Below are 11763 nucleotides of genomic sequence, written 5' to 3' on the forward strand. Positions count from 1 at the left end.
ATCCTTATTTGCTGTTTCTTTCTACAGCATTATTTTCCTTGTATTTGATTAGGTTTTGTGTTGCTTTTGTTAATATAACCTGTATGAATATAGCATCTGTGTTAATGTTTTCTGTAAAGAGATTTCACCAAATGATGAATCTGGTAATCAAATTAAAAGTGATTCATTTTCATCCACAAAGAGGACATAAATGATTGTTTTTATTTCCCACGAAGGCAAATTCTATTCCATAGCAACAATTTTAAGGAATAATGTCTAAGTGACAAGTATTAAAATTATTTTCTTCACCAAAAGCAGTGTTAGCAAAAATTTGAGAAGGATCTGTATGAAATATGGAGTAACTTTTGAGGACCATGACTGACAATCACAGAAGGACAACCTTTGATGTCTCAATGATTATTATCAATAAATTTGTTAAAAAGCTAGAACTATTTACAATATTGAATTTACCATGAACTCTTTGACAATCACAAAACAATGGGATTATCTAATTGCTTAATGACAAATTGCTTACAAGGTATCATCATTAAGTGATTCTAGTTTGTATTGCTTTAAGCATTAATTTTATATTTTTTCAAGTATTTTATTTGATGAAAAATCTCATAAATAAAAAAGTACTTGTGGGTAGATTCCCAGGTGTGGAGTAGTAGGATCATATAGAATCCTAGTCTTAATAAAATGATTATTTTATCAAGAATGGTCAGTCCAAATTATTTTATAAAGAGGCTAAACCAAGCACCAAGCCCACCAGCAGTAAATGAGACATTTATTTTTGGTGTTGTTTTGTTTTTGGTCACAACCTTGCCAGAATTTACCTTTCCAGACTTTTTGATATAAGCCACTCTTGTTATTCTGATATGAACTCTCAATGTTATTTTGATTTGCATTTCCCTTATAGTGAAGATGAACATTTTTAAAAATATGCCAGTGATTTATCATTATGCTATCTTTGAGGAATTGTTCATTTATCCCCTTTCCCAGAAGATAGCGTGCTAAATAAAATAAGTCAGAAAAAGAGGGATAAGTAAGGAGATATAACTCATATGTAGTATTTAGAATAACTGTATGAAGGAATGCAGTGGTTTAAATGGGTGTTGTGTAGAACACTCGTCACCCCAGGGTAGAAGGAAAGAAATAAAGTAAAAAAGAAAAACAGGTATAAAATAACAGAGGACAGGAGTCAAGTGGATTCAGGTACATAGGTGATGTTAAGGAATGACAGACCTAAATATCTAAACCATGAAGTCAACAATAATGAAATCATAAGACCCAAACTTTTACAACCAAACTTAAAAAGTGCCTGTTCTAATGGCATGCAGTGGGGACAGATGTAGGATGAACTCCGGGAACTTTGGTGAAGGAGGTTGACACTGGTAATAGGATTGGTACTGAAACATTTTATGTCTAAAACACAACTAAAAATCTATGTAATTCACAATGGTTTAAATAAAAAATTTAAAATAGAAAAATTTTTGCTAAGTCTTTAATCCATATTGAATTTATTTTGCGCACTATGTGGGATTTAGTCTAATTTTTATTTATTTATTTATTTATTTATTTATTTATTTATTTATTTATTTATTTATTTATTTTTTATTTTTGGGCCACACCCGGCGGTGCTCAGGGGTTATTCCTGGCTGTCTGCTCAGAAATAGCTCCTGGCAGGCACGGGGGGGACCATATGGGACACTGGGATTCGAACCAACTACCTTTGGTCCTGGATTGGCTGCTTGCAAGGCTAACACAGCTGTACTATCTCTCCGGGCCCTAATTTTATTTTTTTGACCTGTGCTATCCAGTTTTCTTAGCATCATTTGTTGAAGAGACTATCCTTGTTCCACTTCATTGCCTCATTCCTTGTTCATAAATTACCATAATTTTTGTACCATAAGATGCACTTTTCCCCCCCCAAAATGAGTCTTATGGAGTGAATACTGCCTTTAGCTAAAGCCTGAGTGCAGGGGAAGAGAGCATCTAAAACGATGTGTTTCTTATGATAAGGTGGGTATTTTTTTTGGGGGGGTCACACCCAGCGGCACTCAGGTGTTACTCCAGGGTTTATGCTCAGAAATCTCTCCTGGCTTGGGGGACCATATGGGATGCCAGAATTGAACCTGTGTTCATCTGGGTCAATTGCATGCAAGGCAAACGCTCTACCACTGTGCTACCACTTCGGCTCCTGGTTCATAGAGCAAAAAATATGGTATGTGCCCACATATCTGAGGAATATTTATAGATGTATGTGTACATATAAAATTATATATAACATATAATATTATAATGTACATATAATATTATATTATTATGTTAAACATAATATAATATATATGCATATAAGTTTTGGAGCCACACCTGGCTTGCTCAGGGATTGCTCCTGACTCTGCATTCAGGAATTCCTCCTGAATGTATGCAAGACAACTGTCTACTGGGTATGCTATATCTATAGCCCCCAAATGTTTATATTTTAAACTCCATGTGTAATTCAAACACTACTGGTAATTCACACTTTGAGTCTATAACAATACTTCCATATATAAGGGCTCAGTTTAATGGGAAGTTTTGGCTTAAAAGAAACACCTAAATGTTTAAAAATAATGCTTTTGTTTGTTATTTGTTTGTTTGTTTTTGTTTTGTTCACATTTGTCTACACTCAGTATTTACTTCCAGCTCTATGCTCAGTGGTAACTCCTGGACATTCTCTGGGGACTACATATAAAATTGCCAGGCAAACACCCTTTCTACAATAATATCTCCCTGGTAGCAATAATGTTTTATTAAAACAATAACTTTATAAAGTTGTTTTGAAAAACTTAAGGCAATATTTTATTGTCTTCATTTTTTACTACAAGTAAGTGTTTTGGATAAAAATATAAGCAACTATTACTAAAAAATTTGATACATCATTTTCTATTTATATTCTTTTGGGCCTAGGATTTTGCTTTGCTAGGTAGCTATAAAATTTTTCTACTCACTATTTTATTCTCACTCTTTTTTTTTTTTTTTTTGGTTTTTGGGCCACACCCAGTGACGCTCAGGGGTTACTCCTGGCTATGCACTCAGAAGTCGCTCCTGGCTAGGGGGACCATATGGGATACCGGAGGATAGAACCATGGTCCATCCAAGGCTAGCGCAGGCAAGGCAGGCACCTTACCTCTAGCGCCACCGCCCGGCCCCTTTATTCTCACTCTTAATTACTCAGGCACAGTAATGAAAGATGAAACGAGTCCACTGTATATGATTTCACAATTTCTTTGGCTGGGGGTAGCACTCAAATGATACTGAAGGACCTTTGGGACTCCATTCATGATGTCTGTAGTCGATTGGTGAGCAAATCAGTTCAATGACTTGTGGATGAGGTGGTTTTTTCTTTGTTTTGTTTTGTTTTTTTGGTCCCTGAAGTCCTAAGATTATCTGGCCACCCTGGTGGTAATCTGGGCCTGCAGATCCATATTTGTGGTGATCAAGGGCTATCCCCTTGATCAAGGGTATATATTCTAGAGCTATATCCATGATGTTCAGATGACCATGTGGTGCAAGGAATTGAATAGGAGTTGGCATCAAAGGTATTCATTTTAACTCCCATATATCTGTCCTTGATTTCACAATTTATTCTGACTAGACCTGAAGCACATAATGGTAATGGTTTTAGTACAGCTATAGTATTATAAACTGAATTTTAAGGCCAATGATTATGAAATATTTTTTTTTTTTTGGTTTTTGGGCCACACCCGTTTGACGCTCAGGGGTTACTCCTGGCTATGTGCTCAGAAATCGCCCCTGGCTTGGGGGGACCATATGGGACGCCGGGGTGATCGAACCGCGGTCCATTCCTTGGCTAGCGCTTGTAGGCAGACACCTTACCTCTAGCGCCACCTTCCCGGCCCAGTTTTTTTGTTTTGAAGAGTGTCAACTTTGTACTCTACAAACATAAAATCTAGTAATATAAATCTTACAACCAGTTAATACTAATGTAGAAAACTTACTAGGAAAAGGTAACACAGACACTAGGTATTCTCAGGGGCAATAATGATACTTGAGGATGCTTTGCATTTGCTCTCCTTGTTAAAGACTAACACTCTCATCTGACTAAATAGGAAGGATGCCTCATTTCTTGATTTTGACTTTGACTCTCTTTCGTTCTTTCCTGTTTAAAATATTATTGATTCCAAGCAATGCTGAGTAGGGGACACATAAGATCAGTCAGGTTATGCCCCATGTTTCCATTTGGGCTGAAGGTTTGCATTTATGGGGTGTGAAAGGTATTTAGTAAAATTAAAGATTGACACATCTAGAACTGAACTGAGGAATTCACTCTATCAGTCACGGCAATATCAATATCTCTTGACCTTAGATCATAGTTTCTGTGCACATGCAGTATTATAGAGCAGTGTAAAATGATTGTCCCATCCTAGATATTAGGTAATCATACCAGTTACAAATCTTCCTTTCCGTATGATTTAACTTTTGTCTGTCATTTATGTTACCTCTCCAAAATTCTAATTTTATTATTGTACAATAGACAGCTGTTAAATTTGTTAAAGGTATTTATTTAAAGAGTTGGAACAATAAACACCCACAACTAGCTAACGCAATCATTGGGATAAAGAAGATGAGAGACATCACTTTCCTCAACTTAAAATGTTCTACAAAGCTATAGTCATTATAGCAGTAGGAGATTGAAACAAAGGCAGACCCTCAGATCAAAAAAATAGATGAGTATTCAGAGAATGACCCCAGACATACAATCTATCAACCTTTGATAAAGGGCAAGAAATACAAAGTGGAGCAAATAGTGTTGAGGCAATTGTTCAGCTACATGTAAAAAAGTGAACTCAAAGCTCTCTTTAATACCATGCACAAAGGTCAAATCAAAATGGATGAAAGACATTGATATCAGACCTGAAACCATAAGGTATATAAAGGAAAACAGAAACAAAATACTCCCTCAACATTGAGACTAAAGGCATCTTTAAGGTGGGAACACCACTGTACAAACACATGGAAACAGAGACAAACAAAAGGGACTACATTAAACTGAAAAGCTTCTGCATTTCAAAGGAAATAGTGACTAGGATATAAAGGTCACCCAGGGAATGGGGAAACTGTTCACACAATATTCATCAGATAAGAAGATAATATCTAAGATATACAAGGCACTGACAGAACTTAACAAGACAAAAACATCTAATCCCATCAAAAAATGGGGAGAAGAAATGATGAATAGACATTTTTTCAAAGAAGAAATACAGGATCTAAATTTATTCTATGAACTCAATTTCCACTTAATTTGGACTTAAATTTTTTTTTTGTTTTTGTTTTTTGAGCCACACCTGGCAGTGCTCCTGGCTGTCTGCTCAGAAATAGCTCCTGGCAGGCACGGGGGACCATATGAGACACCGGGATTCGAACCAACTACCTTTGGTCCTGGATCGGCTGCTTGCAAGGCAAACGCAGCTGTGCTATCTCTCTGGGCCCACATTTTTATTTTTATTTTATTCTTTGGACTTAAAATTTTAAAGATAGAAATCTTTGCTATGGTCAAAGAGCATGTCATAAACTCCTTTTATCCACCCTCTGAATACAATTTCTGTGCTCTGCAGTAATTATCTGCCTACTCCACTTGCTTGGGCTATGTGAACAATGCCAAGCTTTCCTTACCTATGAATACTTCCTCACACACTCTGCACCCCTGCTTTTCTCTCCCACAACATATTTGAGACTTATCTTACTAGTCAAGCACATTTTCTCTTTTCTTCCCCTCGCAGTAAGAATTCTGAATTGTGCAAACCCAGGCTCGAGAGAACAAATGCTTGACTGCATCACCCATGCTAATGCCCCTCCCCGTGTATTCATTCATGCTCAAATTATTTAGTTTGTATAGGGCTCTCTTGACTTATTTGAGTATTAAACACTAAATACTTCTTACGGATGTCAGTGAGGTCACAATTTTGAAAGGTTCAAATCAAACATTCACTGATTATTATTAAAATACATGGAGTCTGAAGGAAATGTTCTGTGAGGTTTTCTTTTGTCCTAATAGATGACTAAAGAACCATTCATTCTTCAGACCTGACACTGCTTTTCCCCATTGGGTCTCTGTGAAAGTCACATGCTTTGGGGTATCTTTGAAAAGCATGTTTGAAGGCTTCATCATCCCATTTGGATCTTTTGACTCTCACAAAAACAGTGTTTAATTTTCATCTGTAGCAATGAATAACAAATTTCTGGGTACCTGGAAACTCATCTCCAGTGAGCACTTCGATGATTACATGAAAGCTCTGGGTAAGAAATGTTCTTCCTTATTTAACTTGAAGGGATTGCTTTTGAGATATTGTAAGACTAATTATTTTTGAAACTTATTTTCCAGGATATTTTGCACAGACTTCCTCTTCAGAGATTTATTTATTGTATCATAAAAGAAAGATAATTAACTGCATTTATTGGTGACCGTTTAATAGCTTTTAACCTAAATAAGTATTTTTCAAATGCATAATTCATTCAAATGTCTCCTGATATTTTGGTGGGGGTGAAGGAAATTTGGGTCACCTGGCAGCGGAAGCAGCATTCAGGTGTCATTCTTGGCTCTACACTCAGAAATCTTTCCTGGAGATCTGGGGGACCATATGGGATCCCGGGAATCGAATCTGGGTCTGTCCCAGGTCAGCTGCATGCAAGGCAAACACCCTACTGCTGTGCTATCGCTTTGGCTTCTACTTCCTGATTTTCAGGGCAGTTTCATGTCACAGGGTTTTGAATGGAAATCTGGAAAAAGAACTCAGAAATTTAGTCAGTGCATTTTCTTTATTTTTTTAATCCTAATTTTATAACAACTAGAGAAGCTGAGTATGCTGGGTAGTAAAAAATTTCTATCTCAAAGCTTAATTTTAGTTCAACCTCAGATTTCTTGTTATAACATTAAGCTGTCCTTTATTATTTGGACATCTATTTAGTTTAGTTTAGTTTTGTTTTTAATTTGTGGGGCCACACTAAGTGGTACTCAGAACTTACTCCTGATTGTTCAAGGAATACTTCTGGTGGGACTTGGGAGAACTAAATGAGGTTCTTGAGTTCAAATTCAGATCAGCATCATGCAAGCAAGTGCCTACTGCACTATCACACTGGATCCTGAACGTATAGTTTTTGTTTGTTTATTTGTTTTTTTTAAAGTAAATGTCCTGGGACAGAGATATGACTCAAGTGCAAGAGCATATGCTGAGCATGTGTAAGGTTTTTGGCTTTGATCTCTTTCATTTCTCTAATAACTCCCGGGATTACTGGAATAATGGCCCCACAATAATAAGGGAAAAATTATGTGACCTAAAGTATGATATTCTGAGATTTAGTTTCTGAGAAGTAAAGTTTTTGTGTTATAGATATGAATTCAAACTTGTTTATACCTATATCACATTTTGCTGGAGTGGGAGAAGAGAGGTAGATAAAAAAAATCTAGTTATTGGTTATGTCAACTTTATTTAATAATACTACTGGAGAATGTTCCACAGATATTATAATAGCTATGAAAACTTTGTAAAGTTTCTAATTTTTTAATGTCACAATGCATGATACCAATAACCACAGGCTATAATGCTTGTTAAAATACCGATAGCTTTACTTATCTACCTAGAGTGCTTATAAAAATGGTTTTATTAAAAAAAATGGTTTTATTTCAGATAAAATAAATGAAGTCATTATGGTACCTGGAAAATGATAGTTATTTCTAAGGATAGGACTGTACTATGAAATTTACTAGCTGTATAGATTTCACTTTATGCTGAGACAGAAGCAAAATATAAGAAATCTCAATAAATGATCCCTTAATTTTGTTATTTAAAAAGTTTTGAGTTCATAAGAAATCTGAGATGGACAAAATTAACATCCTCAGGCTCTACTATAGGAACTATAATTTACTTCAGAAAATGTATTAATTCACATTAAATAATAAAATATTCATCAAATGAGAAGAAAAATACAGTTCCCAGTTTACATCTTCTGTATGCCTTAATTTTATGTCTCTTTAAGTATATTTCTTATTTAACAATTCCTCTTTCTTTGCATTTCTACAGTCATCAGTAAAATAGCAATAAAACTTACTATAATTTTTTGTTTTTTTTCAAATGCAGAAAATTTTGAATATTTTTAATTTTACATTTTATGAATTATTTGGGACAATAGAATATTGAATAGTAAATGGTATATGTTTCTACCATATGGATTAGGAGCAGCAATGACTTTAAAAGGTGAGAATTTAAGTTTGGCTCTTTGGTCTAGGGCTCTGCTTCTCGTTTATAGGAGCTGGCGTGATAGTACAGTGGTAAAGCGTTTGCCTTGCACATGGTTGACCCAGGACGGACCTGGGTTCGATCCCTAGCATCCCATATGGTCCCCCGAGCCAGGAGTGATTTCTGAGCTCATAGCCCAGGAGTAACTTCAGAGTGTCACTGGGTGTGGCCCCAAAACAACAACAACAACAAAAAGATGAGAACTTACTAAGAATGTGGTGGGAAGCAATGTGGGGAGATAGTTCAAAGAGCTAGAGTGCCTGACCAGTATGCAGAATCCTGGAAACATATAGCCAAGCACTGCAGAGAAACCTTGATGGTCCCCAGCATATCTGTGCCCAAACAATAATGGAGCAAGAATTTCCAGAAATGACTTGAAGTTCCCCTAGTCACTGTTTGAAAAGGTGACCTCCATTCCTCCCACAAAAGAAAAATGAATAAAAGGAATTTTATTCGCATTTATAATTATGTACTTATATAAAGTCATGGAGCAGAATATCACACTTTCATTATGATATATATTATATATACAAAAATATATACATAAAAACAAAACTGTCTAGAATGATTCAGGAAATCTCTATAGCTAAAGATTTTTGATGGATGGGCTGGAGTGATAGCACAACAGTAGGGCATTTGCCTTGTACACAGCTGATCCAGGATGGAAGGTGGTTTGAATTCTGGTGTCCTATATGGTCCCCTAAGCTAGGAGCAATTTCTGAGTGCAGAGCCAGAAGTAACCCCTGAGCGTCACTGGGTGTGGCCCAAAATACAATAAAACACAAACAAACAAAACCCATTTTTTTTTTTTTTGTTTTGTTTTTTGGGTCACACCCGGCGGTGCTCAGGGGTTACTCCTGGCTGTCTGCTTAGAAATAGCTCCTGGCAGGCACGGGTGACCATATGGGACACCGGGATTCGAACCAATCACCTTTGGTCCTGGATCGGCTGCTTGCAAGGCAAACGCCGCTGTGCTATCTCTCCGGGCCCACAAAACCCATTTTCAATGGAGTCTGGCATCAGATACAGTAAACGTGATTGACTTGTACTACTTAGGTTGAATATTTACTTTTAAAATTTACTAACATCACTTCTGTAATAACAAAACCTAAAATAATTGGATCTATGAACTTTTATTTCCGTAGGTAAATTATAGAAGTAGCAGTGACACTATCTGCCATCTCTACAACTAAAATTCAACTGACTGTAGTTTATAACTACCTCTAGTATTTTAGAAACAACCTCTTGGTCAACATAATTCTAGTACTGTTTTGATTTTCAGGGGTGGGAATAGCCACCAGAAAACTGGGAAACTTGGCCAAACCCAGTGTAATCATCAGCAAAAAAGGGGACACTATCACAATAAGGACTGAAAGTGCCTTTAAAAATACTGAGATTTCCTTCAAGTTAGGCCAGGAATTTGAAGAAATCACAGCTGACAATAGGAAAACAAAGGTAAACTTTAATTTTTCTCTTCAAAGTTGTCTCTGCTTATCATGGGGGAGAGAGAAAAACTACCAATAGTGTTCAGAAATGTGGATAGCTCCATGCTGTTGAAAATAAATGCATTTTATAAGGCTTCTATTATTAAAAAAAACTTAATACTGAATTACATTCTTTGATCAACCATAGTCCTAGTAAGTCAATGGATGTGAATTTGTCTTTGCAGAGTATTGTAACCATGACAAGAGGGGCATTGAATCAAGTGCAGAAATGGGATGGCAAAGAGACAACTATTAAGAGAATGTTGGTGGATGGAAAAATGGTAGTGGTAAGAACATCTTTACTCTAAGCACACAAAATAATGCTGTTTAAATAGAGAAACTAGTACTAATTTTTTAAAAAATATTCCTTTTATTAGTAAAACAAATAGGTATAAAGTAGGAATAAAATCAGGGTTCATGTTTGGATTATATTTGGCCTACAAAGGCTCCTCTATATGTACTTTAAAATATAGTAATAGTATTTTAAAAATAATCAAGCCACAGGCCAGAGTGGTAGCACAGTGGTAGGGCATTTGCCTTGAACGAGGCTGACCCAGGACCTACATGGGTTTGATCCCCGGCATCCCACATGGTCCCCCAAGCCTACCAGGAGCGACTTCTGAGCACAGAGCCAGGAGTAACTCCTGAGCACCACCAGGGATAACCAAAAAAGAAAAAAAAAAGAATCAAGCCTATTTGTTATTCTAGAAAAACAATATAAAAAGTGATAGTAAAGAGCAAAATATGGATACATTTTATAATTTGAATTTACGAACAAATTAATATTTCTTTCATTTTATTTACTTATTATTTAAATGTTATTTATTTATTTTTATTTAAAAGTAAGTAAAACTTGAAAAAGTTCATTTTAGAATACTTGTTAATATTGTTGGTGAGGTGTATATCCAAGGAAAACAATACTGATAAAGTTTTCATTATCTCCTGTGTGATCTAAATACTAAATTCTGTGAGTCTCAGGAGGTAGTCATTAAACCAAACCTGAGACACACTTAATCTACCTGGATTGTATCACTGGGATTTTCAGGGAATTATGCTTCCCAGGCTGAGATGAGGTTATGCTCTTTGCAGGATAAGGAAGACTTAGCCCCAATATCTACCTGGATCCTAGATTCTTGGTTTTGTTTTGTTTTTGTTTCTCTTAGACCAAGGGAATTTCTTTTCTAATTTCCCCAATACTTATTGTGCCTATGCAAACAAAACAAAACAAAAATCAAAACAATAAAAGACACACCACGACCAATAACAAAAACGTTGCCACACCAGCCCCCCATTTTTCTTGTTCTTTTTTTCCTTTCTTTTAGATTTATGTTTATAGCTTCTAGACAGGTGGCACCTGCCACTTTTTCTTTTAAAAGAACTGAAGAATATGAATCATCTTGTTCTGCCTCAGATTTCTGTCTTCCTACAAATTGAGGGGAAAAAAGGTGGATAGTACTAGGAGCAAAACAGTTTCATGAGCATTGAATGGAAATAAAAAATCATATCAGATTTTTTAGATCAGACCTAAATACACAATCCAAAGTCAACAACAATAGAATCAAAAGACCCAAACCACAAGATACACATAAAAGGGACCTGTTACACTAGCAGTCCAGGGGGCAAAGGGTAGACATGGGATGCTTGCCGGGAACTAGGGCGGAGGGAGGTCAACATGGGTGGTGGGAATTGCCCTAATACACTATCACTCTGTACTGTAAATATAACTGTGAAAGATTTGTAATTCTCATTGGTCTTATAAAAATTTTAAAATAAATTTCAGAAGAAGACAGTGAAGCAAAATAGTTTTATTAAGGAAAAATATTATACCTAGGGGGAATATGGCTTTCTTCATAGGGGAGTTAGTTCCTTAAGAAAAGAAAATTTAACACACTTAAATAAAGGCACAGATAATTCCAGAACGGAGTATTCTAACCTTCTTTGGAAATTTGATTATGCAGATTGAGATTTTTTCTCTCAAATTTCATCATTGTGATCTAAGG

The 11763-nt window shown here is 35.9% G+C and overlaps 1 protein-coding gene across 1 annotated transcript in view; it reads left to right on the top strand.

Moving 5' to 3' along the window:
- Positions 1 to 6209: 6209 nt before the first annotated feature.
- The window catches only part of LOC126020855 (myelin P2 protein-like), an 8977-nt gene continuing 3423 nt past the window's right edge, over positions 6210 to 11763 (top strand). Inside the window, exons 1-3 of the mRNA XM_049782426.1 lie at positions 6210 to 6282; positions 9562 to 9734; positions 9949 to 10050. Coding sequence (XP_049638383.1) covers positions 6210 to 6282; positions 9562 to 9734; positions 9949 to 10050 — 348 coding nt within the window. The remainder of the gene's footprint in view (positions 6283 to 9561; positions 9735 to 9948; positions 10051 to 11763) is intronic.

Source organism: Suncus etruscus, chromosome 10 (assembly GCF_024139225.1).
Source record: "Suncus etruscus isolate mSunEtr1 chromosome 10, mSunEtr1.pri.cur, whole genome shotgun sequence".
Taxonomy (NCBI): Eukaryota; Metazoa; Chordata; class Mammalia; order Eulipotyphla; family Soricidae; genus Suncus; species Suncus etruscus.